General features: G+C 53.8%; 1 protein-coding gene across 1 annotated transcript; it reads right to left on the bottom strand.

Annotated features, from left to right (window-relative positions):
- Positions 1-3,609: 3,609 nt before the first annotated feature.
- DACT3 (dishevelled binding antagonist of beta catenin 3) lies at positions 3,610-12,361 on the bottom strand. The gene is made up of 4 exons (XM_090259643.1): positions 12,067-12,361; positions 7,135-7,231; positions 6,829-6,981; positions 3,610-5,868 (listed from the first exon to the last, which is right to left on the bottom strand). Exons 1-4 carry the CDS (start codon positions 12,313-12,315, stop codon positions 4,472-4,474), a joined length of 1,896 nt encoding a protein of 631 aa, XP_090115769.1. The 5' UTR covers positions 12,316-12,361; the 3' UTR covers positions 3,610-4,471.
- Between the last annotated feature and the right edge of the window lie 961 nt (positions 12,362-13,322).

The following is a 13,322-nucleotide window of genomic DNA, read 5'->3' as shown; positions in this document are numbered from 1 at the left end:
AATCAAACCGGCAACCCTTTGGTTTACAGGCTGGCACTCAATCCACTGAGCCAACACCAGCCAGGGTAAAGAGAGAATCTTAAAAGCAGCAAGACAAAAGCAGTTAGTTATCTATAGGGGAGTTCCCATAAGACCATCAGCTGATTTCTCAATAGAAACTTTGCAGGCTGGAAGGGATTGTCAAGAAATATTCAAAGCCATGAAAAGCAGGGACCTACAGCCATGATTGCTCTAGCCAGCAAAGATATCGTTTAGCAGATGAAGAACTTCCCAGACAAGAAAAAACTAAAGGAGTTCATCATCATCAAACTATTATTATATGAAATGTTAAAGGGACTTATTTAAGAAAGAGAAGATCAAAACCATGTACAATATGACGGTAATAAATACATATCTGTGAACAACTGGACCTAAAAAAAATGAAACAAAACTAAGCAAACAGGAAGGACAGAGAATCATGGATATGGAGAGTGTTTTGATGGGAGGAGGGTACGGAGAAATGGGTGAAGAGGCGAGTGGATTAAAAAGTACAAATAGGTAGTTGTGGAATAGCCATGAGGATGTAAAGCACATAAAGGAAATGAAGTAGCCAAAGAGCTTATTCACATGACCCATGGACATGGATGATGGTGGGGGGCTTGCCTGAGGGACTGGGGGTGCTAGGGGGAGGTGGGCCAAGGGGGCAAAACTGGGACAACTGTAATAGCATAATCAATAAAATATAATTAAAGTAAATAAATAAATAAGAAATTCACACTGACATCACAAGGATAACGTGATAACATGATGAGAGAAAATAAAGAAAAGATGAAGGAGAGATCCAGGAAATCAAATCAACTTTTCCTTCGAATCCTAGAAAGAGAAAATTAACCAGATACGTAGATGCCGTATTCAAAGGAATAATTGGGGGAAATTGCTGAGATTATAGAATTAAAGGTTACCAGGCATCCCTGGCCAGGTAACTCAGTTGGTTAGTGTGTCGTTCCCCATACGCCAAGGTTGTGGGTTCGAATCCTGATCAAGGCACATGCAAGAGTCATCCAATGAAGGCACAAGTAAGTGGGACAGCAAATCAATCTCTCTTCTCAAATCAATAATATTTTGTTAAAAATATTTTTCAAAAGAAAATGACAAACTTCTCTGCTCCCCATCACACTCAATTCCTCCATACCTCTGGCTCAGTTCTCATTGTCCTATGACCTTGAAAAGTTATAAATTTATGATGTCACCACCCCCACCAGCTTCCATATCTGTGGATATACAGTTTCTTGTATATCCTAGAGATAATCCACATAGCAAATATACTACGTCGGACAGTGGTTAAGAGCCTGAACTCTCAGACAGCCTGAACTTAAATTCTGGCTTTGCTATTTAGTAGCTTCAGGTCAGCTACTTAACCTCTCCGTACTTCAGATTATCCTTCTGTAGAATGGGCATAATAATAGCATCTACCCTCCCCCACTAGGAGCTTGTGAGGATTAAATGAGTCACAGTGCTGAGAATAGTCTGGCATGTGCTCAATGAGTGTTAGTTGTTATTTTTTATGAGTAAGCCCTAGAATGTTAAACAGGAAGGAAGGTCATCCGTATTTTGACCAGAGAGTGACCTGTGCAGACAAGTCCTTTCCAAGGCCCTTCCCCTTTCTGCCTCTTTTATGGAATGGAGATGGGGGTAAATATTCCCAAGGGCCTCACAAGCAATGGCTTTTCCTGGAAAATTTAAAAAATGACTTTGATTTATTAGTACTCCTGAAAGAGATACATTTATACACACACACACTAGAATACAAGTGCCTCAGGGCAGAAAGTTTTGTTTTTTGTTTTTTTTTTTCTGTTCTGTTCTTTGCTGTGTCCACTGGAGATTCAGGCGAGCCCAGCAAGTCTGGTTCCCACTGTCTCAAGCTTCACAGGGACAGGCAGGTGCAGCCATCCATGTAGACAGATACAAAGGTCAAAGCAGCAACGAATACCCATCCTTCAGACTGTGGACTTGGTGGCTGTTGGGTCCTAGTCCTGGCTCCCTCGTGCTGTGTGACCAGGGCAAGTGATGGCCCCTCTCTGAGCCTCTATTTATCCATCCTTGAAATCAGTATAATTATTGGGCTTACACAATGAAAAAAATGGGCAAATGGTGTGAACGAGCAATTCACAGAAGAAACACAAGCAGATCAATAAGCAAACAAAAAGGTGTATCGCCTCAAGGAAACAGGGAGGGAGACGTGCTAATTAAAATAAGTTCTCAGACCATTATTTAGTAGAGGGGTGGGAAAAAGACTCCTCAAAAACTGCTGTTGCAAATGTCAGCTGAGGGCAGTCTTAGTGAAAGGAAGCATGGCAGCGTCAATTACAAATTTTTAAATGAGCAATTCTATTTCCAGGAGTGGATCCCACAGTCATACTACGAGGTCTGTCCAGAAAAAATCCATCCATTGTTAATATAATGCAACATTGATGTAACCTGGCAGCCAAGGAGAGCGGACTGGGATGCACATGAATGAACAATGAGGACACCACTGTACTAGACAGTGGGGCAGTAGACACCATTGAGTGAGCATGTGTACTGTGTGGCCGTCGCATTCAAAATGACTGAGCGAGTAGAACAACGAATATTTCAGATTTTGCGCTGAACTTGAACATTCCTCTATGGAAACTATTCAGATGATTTAGAAGGCTGCAGCCAATGGGCAACTGGTGATTGGCAGCTTCATCACCACAACGCGCCTGCTCATGCATCGTGTCTTATGCAGTTTTTTGGCAAAACATCAAGTCACCCAGGTGACTCAGTCTCCCTGTAGCCCAGATTTGGCGCCCTGCAACTTTTGGCTTTTCCTAGAACTAAAATCACCTTTGAAAGAGAAGACATTTTAGACCTTCAATGAGAACCAGGAAAATACGACAGGACAGCTGATGGCGATTGGGAGACCTGTGTGAGGTCCCAAGGTGCCTACTTTGAAGAGGACTGAGGGGGTCATTGTCCTAAATACAATGTTTCTTGTATCTTGTATATTCTTCAATAAATGTCTCTATTTTTCATATTACATGGCTGGATACCTTCGGAACAGACATTGCACATAAAGGTACAAGGACATAACTGCGGCAAGGTCCACAATAGCCAAGGAACTGGAGAGTTGACAACAGGGTTAGATGATGGGACTCCCTACAGTGGAATCTCATGCAGCTACCGCAGTAAAAGGAATAGATGTCATCTGATTTTAGATTAAATGGACAAGTTCCTAGAACAATGCCACTTAGCAAAACTGACACAGGAAAAAATAGAAAAGCTAAACAGTATTCTAACTATCAAAAAAATTCAATTCCTGCCCTGGTTGGTGTGGCTCAGTGGATTGAGCGCCAGCCTGCAAACCAAAGGGTCACTGGTTCGATTCCCAGTTAGGGCACGTGCCTGGGTTGTGGGCCAGGTCTCCAATAGGGGGTGTGCGAGAGGCAACCACACATTGATGTTTCTCTCCCTCTCTTTCTCCTTTCCTTCCTCTCTCTCTAAAAATAAATAAAACCTTTGAAAAACAAAGCAAGCTGTAATTGCTCAATAAATGTTAGTCCAAAGGAAAAGCATTTCTCTCATTTTAACACAGAAGTAGAGTCCACCATATATGTAACACTGCGAATTTATTTACAAAGAGGTTAGAGAAGCACACAGAATCCGGCCCCCCTGTGCACCGGGGAGTCACCATCGTCATAATAAATACAGTAATTTTTTTTTTAAAGAAAAAAATACTGGATTGGAATAGCTGAGGGTCATCCTCCACTCCCCCCACTCCCTCTCGGTGGGGGGTGTGTGTGCACAAGACAGAAGCCATCTTCCTTCCCCTCTTCTACTTATCAATCCTCCGTAACTGTCCATGGGTAGAGGCGAAAGTCATTCTTTCCTGGTGTTACCAACTCCTACTTGACCCTCAAAACCCCAAAGTCAGTGCTCCTTCCCTTCCCAGGGCACTCTGCAGGCACCATCTGGGTCAGACGGTCTCCAACTAGGTGCCAAGAGAATATCCTAGGGGGTCCAGAGACATGGATGGGGGGGCACTTTGTGTATGACGGGGCCATATCTGGGCATGGAGAGAAGGAATAAGAGGTCTCCGTGAAAGAAGTGAAGGACACCAAACAGACTACATGTCTAAACTAAAACGGGGAAATTCGAACTGAATTGCCCCTTCAGCATACCATAGTACACCCATAGTACAGACGGGGAAAGTGAGGTCCAGAGAGAGGGAACTGTCTTGCCCACCGGCTGCAGAGCCAGCAGCTGAACTGGGTCAAACAGGGCTCCTCCCCCATTCCTCCCTACGGTGGAGGGGGAGCCTTTTCAGCCAGGACTGCAGCGGATGGGGGCAGTGAGGGAGGGTCTTTGGAAGCCGAGAAAATGGTGGTCTTTGGAAGGGAGGTGTGGAAGGGTCAGTGATTGGGAGTGCGGTGGCGCTGAGGCTATGGAGGGGGAGCCCAAGCAAACCCCGAACTCACACTGTAGTCATGACCTTGAGAGAACCCGAACGGAAACGCAGTATCTTTTTCTTGAGCGCGTGGGAAGCCTTGATCTTCACAAAGACTTTGGCGGGGCCGGCGGGCGCCCCTCCACCTGCACCACCTCCTGGCCCGGAGGCCGCGGTGGCTGCCACCAGCTGCTGCGGCCACACGAGGCCACCGCTGCCGTCTGAGTCGCTGGATGCGGAGCTGAAGGCAGGCGACTCCCCCTCACTCGCGCTCGATTCACTCTCCCCGTAGCCGCCGCCAACGCCGCCCGGAGGGCCCCGGCGTCCAAGGGGCCCCAGGCGCCCCGTCGAGCACTCGGAGTCGCTGCCCGCACAGCCATAGAGCAGCCGGCGCTGAGGAGCAGACGGAGATGGGCTAGGACCTGGACCGCGGGCGGCCGGGGCGCGGGGACGGCCGCGGCGCCCATCGGCTGCGTCGATCTCGGCCGTGGAGCGCCAGCGGCGGCAGGACCCCGCGGCCTGCGCGGCCAGCGTGGGCGCCGGGCCGCGGCGGGGCCGCGGGGGCCGAGGCTCTTCCCGTTCCGCTGTGGGGTACTTGGGAGGCCCCGGAGGAACCGCGGCGGCGCGGCCCAACAGGCTGGTCTCAGACTGGGAACGCGCAGCCTTTCGAGCCCTGGGCGAGCCTCGGCGTCCCGAAGCCTCTGTTACGCGTCCGCGGCGGCCCGCGGCCCTGGGACGCTCCCGGGGTGGGGACTGCTCCACGCTGCGGCCCCGGGTCAGTGGTGGCGCTTTGCGGCGGGCCGCGCGGCCAGGGAGGCCTCGGGTGGCCGCCTGCGCGCCTGGGATGTACTGCGCCTTCACCAGGCGGCCCTCGGCCGGACTGTCCGGGGGCGAGGGGACAGCGGGCGACGCGGCGGGCTCGGGCGTCGCCTCTGACTCCCACGGCGAGGCCCAGGCACGGCCCAAGGCGGCCGGGCTCGCGGGACGGCCCGCAGCACGCTCCACTGGGGGCTCAGGCGCGGGCCGCGCGCCTCCGGGGGGCGGGGACGCGTCGGGCGGCCGCTGGCGCACGCTGTTCTGGCGCCGCGGGCCCCCGTCCGCGCCCCCGGGACTGGTCCGGGGCTGGCCCGCCCCCCGGCGGCGGCGCCTGCGCAGGAGCGCCGAGATGTAGCCGTCCAGGGGCCGCCCCGCGCCCGGGACGTCGGGCGAGTCTGCGGGAGGCCGGCCGCAAGGCCGCGGGCTGCGCAGCGCCACGGCGTGCAGGGGGCTGGGCGTCAGGAAGGGCCCTGCTCGGGCGCGCCGCTCTGCTGAGGAGCAGGCCTCCGGGCCCGCGGACCCCGCTGCTGTCGGGTACGGGGCCGAGAAGGACCGTGGCACTGGTGCCCGAGCTCCCACTGCCTCGGGAGCGCTGGGGCTGGCATCTCCTAGGGGAGGGAAGCAAAAGGTAAAAAGGAGGAGTGGGAGAGGCTCTCAAAGCCCTTTCCCAAAGAGTCTAGGAGGAGCATTTCCCCCACTATTGTCCCATTCTCATGAAAGAAAAACCCTGTCCTCACCCCTTGCCTCTTAACAGGTTCATGACAAAATCTTCACAGTAACCTACAAGACCCTGCATGGCCTGACCTGTCTTTGCCTCTCTGACATCCATTTCTAACCCCTCTGCTCTTATAGGTCTTCAGCGAGTGACCTGGATGCACAGGCCAGTCATGCTCTGACCTCAGGACCTTTGCACTTGCTATTCCCGATTCCTGCATTGCTCTTCTCTCGGGATATCTGACTGATTCACTTACTTCAGGGTGCCATGTCACTCAGGTGGCACAGTCTCAGCGATGCTCTCTCTGACCATATTTTGTAAAATTGTAGCTCCTTGCCTCACTCAAAGGGACACACCTTAGTCCCCTTCCCTAATTTTCATTCTCCGAGTCAATATCTAATAGCTTTTGTATTTTACTGATTTATATTGTGTGTTGCCTCTTTCACCCACTAGAATGTCAGTTTTGTGAGGACAGGGATGTTTTTCACTGCTCTATCCCTCAACCCTAGGATAGTGCCAGGACAGCACATAGCAGGGGCCCAGAAACTTGTGTAAATGAATAACAGCAGTTCCTGATTACTGAGAGGCTCCCATGTGCCAAGTTCCATGCCTTAAGGCACAGGCTCACTGAATACTCAAAACTTCCTTCTGAGGTCAGTGCTGTCATTAACCCCATTTTAACAGACGGACAAACAGAGGCCCAGCAAGAAGTGGCATGCTCAAAACCACACGAACGGGAATGTCCCAGTCGGAATTCGAACTCAGGGTGGTCTGCCTCAGAAGTGTGTGCTCAGAACCATCATTCTTGCTGTCAGTTCCCTGGCTTTCAGGGTCCCAGCCCCACCCACCTTACCTAGGGACTTGGGCCTCTCGCTGGCATAGATGCCCCGGGGTTCAGAGGGACCCAGGCGTCCATAGGAGCCAGATCCAGAGAAGCCACTGTCCCCACAGAAGGTCGAGGGTGGTGAGTCAGGACCTCCTGTGGAGCTGGGGTCTTCATAGAAGCCTGGATTGGGGAGAAGGGGAGAGACCATCAGGGGGCCTGGCTGGGGAGAAAAGAGGAGACCAAGAGACAGAGACAGGGGAGTCTGAGAGATGGAGGACAGTGGAAAACGCTGGGGTGTCCCAGGCCGACCCTGCTCCCGTTACCCACGCTCACCGGAGCTGCGCCCGCTCTCCTGTTCCAGGCCCCCAGACTCCAGGCTCAGGTCTCCCAGCTGCTGGCCCAGGTCCCAGATGAGCCCTGGCAAGGCCTCCTGAAGGCGGGAGAGAGCAGGATGGTCAGAACCCCCCGCCCCCCTCCTCAGTCCTCTGCCCACTGGTTCCCTATTCCAGGAGCTCATAGGCAGAGTTTCACCTTGACAGTGAGGCTCTGACTTCAAAAGGGTAAAAGCAGGACCTGAGTCCCAGGATCCCCACTTCCCCTTCATCCCATTCAAAAGTTCTTCTGCTAACTCCAGTCCTTCCAGCTGCAGCCACATCATTTCCTTCATGGTGTGAGGAGGCCTCAGAAGGTCCCAATCCCTTCCCTCTCCCCTTCTTCCATCTGTGCTCATGGCCCCTTGACCCCTAGTAAAATGTCCCTCACTGAGACCAGCTTCACTTCTTGCTATAAGGGCTCTTCACTGCCAAAACTTTGTACCCAGGACCTAACGGATCCCTTAGCCATTGTCCTGCCTTCTCCCAGTCCTGGACCTCTCCTCAGAGGCTCCCGTCTGCCCCCACTGCCCCTTATCCACCAGCAGGAAGTCCCTTTGCAGGTATTTCTGGTGCAGGCTGACCCTTTCCCTCTCATGGATAAAATAGGCTAAGACTCCTGTGCTTTTGCTCCTCACTTCAGAAAGAGCCTGCATGCCTACTGGGAAGTCCCTCTGTGACCCTAGCCTCAGTGGTACTGCAGCGATGAGCCCCAGCAGGTTCCTTTGTCCCCAGGACATCTACCTCCTGCTCTTGCGCAGTCCCACCCAGAAGCCCCCAGTGTCCACCCACTGCTCCTCATTCCCATAAGAAATTCCTGTTGCATCTACCCTGACTCCCTCTTGGTGTGTGGGGCCGGGGCGGCAGGGAGGGGGCGGGGGGGAAGGAGATCATTTCTTATTAGGTGTGAATAAATGAAGGCGAGAATGCGTCGAGGGGAGTGTGAGAGAGACCGTGGGTGGGGGTGGGGGCTGAACCAACACAGACGGGGTCTCTAAGACACTAGAACTTAACCCCGTTTTGGAAAATGGGGCCAGAGCCAGTAAGAGTCTCACATGGGTCTGGGTGAGGCCAGAGGTGGCGGCAGCCTGAGCTGACGGTTGACCCTCAGACAAAAGCGGCTTGTCTGGACGGCGGGAGGGAGGGGAGGAGGGAGGAGGGGCTCCGAGGGCAGGCGCCGGCCCTGCCTATTTAAGGCAGAAAGACTGGCCGGCTCCCTCACAGACACCCCCCCCCCCCAATCCAGCTTCCCATTCCTGTGTCTGCTCTCCTGAGCCCCATCCTCCCCCTTCCCCTTCCCCCAGAACAGAAGTCCCCATCTGGGCTTGTTTATGGCAGGGAAGTCAACAAGACAGTCCACTTTGGGCTCCTGCTCTGGGTGTGCAGAGGTGCTCAGAATGGCGTCATCTTTGAGCAAAACCCGGGAAAGCAGCTGACTTGTGCAGCATCAGGGGTGGCTAAAAAAACAAACAAACCAGAATCGCCCCGATACCCGATGTCATGTCCCCCACTAATCGCCCCCTTGCTCACTGTGCTAGCCACATTGGCTCTTTGCTGTTCCCTGAACATGCCAGGTATGTTCCCGCCTCAGGAGCACGTGTGCCCCGCATCTCCTCCTGGCTCCCTTGCTTCACTCAGAAACTTAGCTTACCCGATCCCTCCTCCCACCCTCCTTCCCAAATAGCACCCCTGTGCCCTGCCCTTTGTCAGCCAGCCCCCAGAAGGCAGAGATTCTTGTCTGTTTTGTTCACTGCTGCACTCTCCCCACCTCCAGTGCCTGGCACAAAGCAGGTGTTCAGGAAATGTTCGATGAAAGAGTGAATGTATGCAGCAGAATACTATACAACTGTGAAAATGGAAAGACGCAATTTCTATATCGAAGCATCACCAAGACAGAGCGCTGCGTGAAGACAGGCGAGTGCAGAACGTACAGTGTGAGGGTGGGCTAGAATTACCTGGAGGGCATATTGAAGCCTGAATTACTGGGTCCCCCCAGAGCTTCTGACTCCAGTCTGGAGACCCCCACCACCACCACCAACTGCATTTCTAACAGGTCTCCATGTGATGCTCTGGTCCAGTGGGCCACATTTCAAGAACCACTGGCATAGTCTCTGGAACCTCACCCAAGAGACTGGAATTTGTAAAAAGCAAAGCAAAGCTTTATGGTTTTGGTATGTAAACTGTTTCTCCCAGCAGCTGCATTGAAAGAGGTCTGGAAGGACTCATAAGGTGACACAGAGGTGATTTTAGGGAAGACTGGATGGTAGAATGAAGTGGTTAAGAAGGCATAGCTTGGAGCCTAATCGCCAGAGTTCAAATTCAGCTCTGGCGCTTCCCAGCTGTGTGACCTTGAGCAGGTTACTTCACCTCTCTGGGCCTTGGTTTCCTCATCTGTACCAGGGCACCCTTCAACTCCCTCTCTCATGGGGTCATTGTGAGGATCCAATGGGTTAAAACAACAGTTCCTTTGAAGCACTTAGTAAATGGCAGCTTTTATTATTACATGAAGACTGAATTTCTAACAAGAAAATTATTAAATCACGTTTTAGTTGTGTAATTAAAATTAAATGTTGTTAAGTCTTCGGGTCAAAATTTCAATTCTCCCACTGTAGGGAAGGCAAGAGTTAGAGGGGACAGAAAGAAGAGGCCTCCTCTGCCTTTGTGCCTGGACCCCCCCAACACTCCCTCCCCCAGTCTATTCTAAGTCTGACCTCATTCTTTCTTTCCAGCTGCAAAAGGTTGAATCTTTAAAAGACCAGAAGGTCTTTGGTCTGAATCTGGCTCCCTGTTTGCCCACAATGCCCAGTGTGCTTGCGGGCATCAAGCTAAAGCAGGTTTAACATGAGTACGGTTAGGGCTCATGGAGACCTAACCCCTTTGCCCAAACTTTTTCAGACCTTTGTTCCTCCTTTCACCTGCCCCTATTCTGTGTCCAATATCCTTTGTCTCTGCTAGGAAGTCCTTCTGCAAGTCTAACTTAAGCCCTTGCTGGAAAGGGACCTTTTCCTTGGTTGGAGAGAACAGGACCCCTGCCCACTTCCAGAATTCTTGCCCGTTTTCTCTGCGACATCGTGTTCCTGCATCCCCATCATTCTTATTAGAAACTAATGAAGTCTGGCTCAGTGTTCTTGCTTCAAAGGGAGTATATTCCTGGGTAGGGGTGGGTGGGAGGGGTCAGCATCATAAGACAGAGGCTCAGGAATGAGTAGAGGCCTCCACCCCTCTTCAGAAGGACCCAGGAACCCCCAACACCAGAGGGGTTTATATTTAGCGCTTCTCTGCTCCTCGCTCAGTGCCGCTGTCTCCCTCCCGCTGCCTGCCACCGCCTCCTCCCTGACGCTGGGACGGAGCTTTGCCTGGAGACTGTAGGGGGAAGAGGCCTCTCTACTACCACCTCATGGTTTGGGGGGAGCTGAGGGGCAGAGATGGGGGAAGCTGAAGGGGGAAGGGAGAGGAGACTGAGGCAGAGAGAGGGAGACTGAGGGACAGCGAGGAAGGACACAACTTGCCCATCCCCATGCCTTCTCCCTCTCCTCGTGGAGGTGGGAGGCGCCTCCCCAAGCACAGCCTGCTGGGGTGTGAGGTGGGGGGAGCTGGTGAAGGCCCCCACAATGCGTCTCTAACTTTGGGAGGGGGTGGGGCCTCCCACAGCTGTTTCTGTTTCCAGAGAAGAATGTGCAGGGTCCCACTCCCGGACAGGGGGAGGGGCTGGGCGTGCAGCCTAGGAGTCTGGCTTCAGTCCCCTCCCCAGTCCCCATCTGAGGTGGGGGCAGTCGAGGTCAGCAGCAGGGAGAGCCCCCTCCCCCGCCACCTCGGCTCAGGTTTCCCCAAACGGGAAGCTCTGACCACCCACAGGCTTGGGGATGGGATCTGCAGGGGGAGTGGGGTCTGGGGCCTGGTGGGCTGGGGGGAGGGGAAGAGAGAGACAGGGACCCTGACGTAGGACAGGAAGAGAGAGGTGCAAATATGCAAGAAGGGAAGAGCAGGGAGACAGAGATAGAGAAACAGAGACAGTTTTTAAGAGGGACAGAGAAACACACAGCAAGTCACCGAGATGTGGCAGTAGGGAGGAAGAGTGTGAGGATCCCAGGAAGAGGCAGGAGAATCAAGAAATAACAAGAGAGGGAGAGTTAAGAATGACAAGAGAGTCATTCTGGAGTCTTCTGCCTTATCTTCCCCACTTAGAGCACCCACAGAGTCCAGAAGTCAAATCCCCATGCTGCCTCGACCTGCCATCTCTTGGGTTAACCAGGGTTGGGACCAGGTAGGAAAGGAGGGAGTGTCACAGGAGGGTCAAGATCACCGTGGGGTCCTCAGGAACTGTAAGCTTCTTTTCAGCAGTCACCCCTCCTTCCAGAGGCTCCAAGATTCCCACCCTCCATCTGGCCCCCTCGGGAGATCTCCAAGCTCACCAGGACTTGGGGAAGATGGAACCCTGGTAGCCAGGGTCCAGAGTGGGGCATGTTTGGAGCCCAGCTGTGTGACCTTGGGTGAGTCATTTGCCCTCCCTGAGCCTCAGTTTCTTTCTCTGTAAAATGGGGGCTATCACCCCTTACTACCTAAGCAACAAGAAGATACACATGCAGAATACTAGTCCCCGGGCCTGACACATCCTTGGCGCCCAGAAGGATTTTATTTGGGGAAGGGGTGAAGGGGATGGGGCCTTGTGCATCTCCAGAGGCTCCAGCGGAGGCGATGCAGTGCCCCCTTTCCCAATTTGGGGGCTGGGAGGCCACATCCCTCCCGCCACCCAGACTACAAGGTCTGCAGCCCCACCCCCTGCCCTTCGCCCCTCCCCTCCCCCACCAGGACGAGTGTATGAGCATCTAAATCAGACAGACAAACAGACAGACACAGATGGGTGCGGAGGGACGGACAGACAGCAGCCCCTCACCAGCTGCTCCTCCAGGGCCGCTGCGGCCCGGCGCGCCGCCGCCGCATCTTCGTCCTCGTCGGCGTCCTCCTCGTCCTCGGCCTCGGCGCCCCCCATTCCGGGCTGGGCCAGCCGCAGCGCCTGCTGCACGCGGTACTCCTGCCTCTCCCGCAACCAGTGCAACTCGCAGAGCCCGGCCAGGCTGCCCTCCAGCCAGCCCCGCAGCCGGCCCCGCTCGGGGCTCACCGGGAACGAGAAGGCCCGGATCATGGCTGCGGCCCCCCGCCCCAGCCCAGCCGGGCCCCGCGGCCACCCCTCTCCGGGTCCCACCTCCCCGCCCCAACAGCCCGCCTGCCCGCCCGCCCGCTGGCCCGGCTGTCACCGTCTCATCTGCATAGGCGCCCGCCCATTGGGCCGCCCACCCGCACCTTATCTGCATGACCACGCCCCCCGGCCACACAGCAACGGTTGCCTATTGCTTGGCGGTGCACCCGCCCCTCCAAAGCGACGCATGCTCGCAGCTGCCTACTCGCTTTGCTCTCAGGCGGCCCTGACACGCCCCTCTGCTAGCCTCCACTGGTCCATGGCCACGCCCCCCATCGTCACAATGAATCAAGCCCGGCCTTGCTCTGTTGTCATTGGTCCATGCCTCCCCAGTCCCGCAGCTGGTTCCGCCCCCTCGTGGGCGAGCTCTGGTTACCATTGGGCTGTCTAGCAGGAGGGGAGGAGGTGTTCTATAAATAGAGAATGGGTCCAAGTAACAGTCTGATAGTTGCCTCTCTCCCCTCAACCCCTCGAAACTCTGAACAGGGAGAGGAAAGGGTTAGAGGGTGGAGCCTTGATTTTGCCTCCTCTTCCACGAAGCCTTCCCGGACTTTCAGCTGTAAAACTAGAGGGCCACTCTACCTAAGATCAACAACCTCCCATAAAATTATATTTCTAAGCGGGGCCGGCTTCAATCGGGTGCGACAAGCTTGGTTTTAATATTCTTCTGTTACTGTCTTGAAAATCTTAAGTTTTGAACAAAGGGCCTCGCGTTTTCATTTCACATTGGGCCTCGCAAATTACGTAGTCAGTCTTGCTTCTCAGAGTCTAAGATCAGTTATATTCCAAATTCTGGAACTGTCAGACACTGAGTGGAAGATTCTATGGTTTGATCAGAACAGAATCTAAGCGTCTTTTGTCTCCCAGATGCTGTGTCTCTGCGCTGGCCATTCTACGATTCCGGGGTCTTTGTTCTACGTTCTAAGAAGCTTTGTTCTCAGCCTTCTAAGATG

This window comes from Furipterus horrens, unplaced genomic scaffold (genome assembly GCF_987537825.1).
Source record: "Furipterus horrens unplaced genomic scaffold, mFurHor1.1.pri manual_scaffold_13, whole genome shotgun sequence".
Taxonomy (NCBI): Eukaryota; Metazoa; Chordata; class Mammalia; order Chiroptera; family Furipteridae; genus Furipterus; species Furipterus horrens.
Note: the sequence above shows the minus strand (reverse complement) of the source record. Positions and strands in the feature narration are given on the sequence as shown.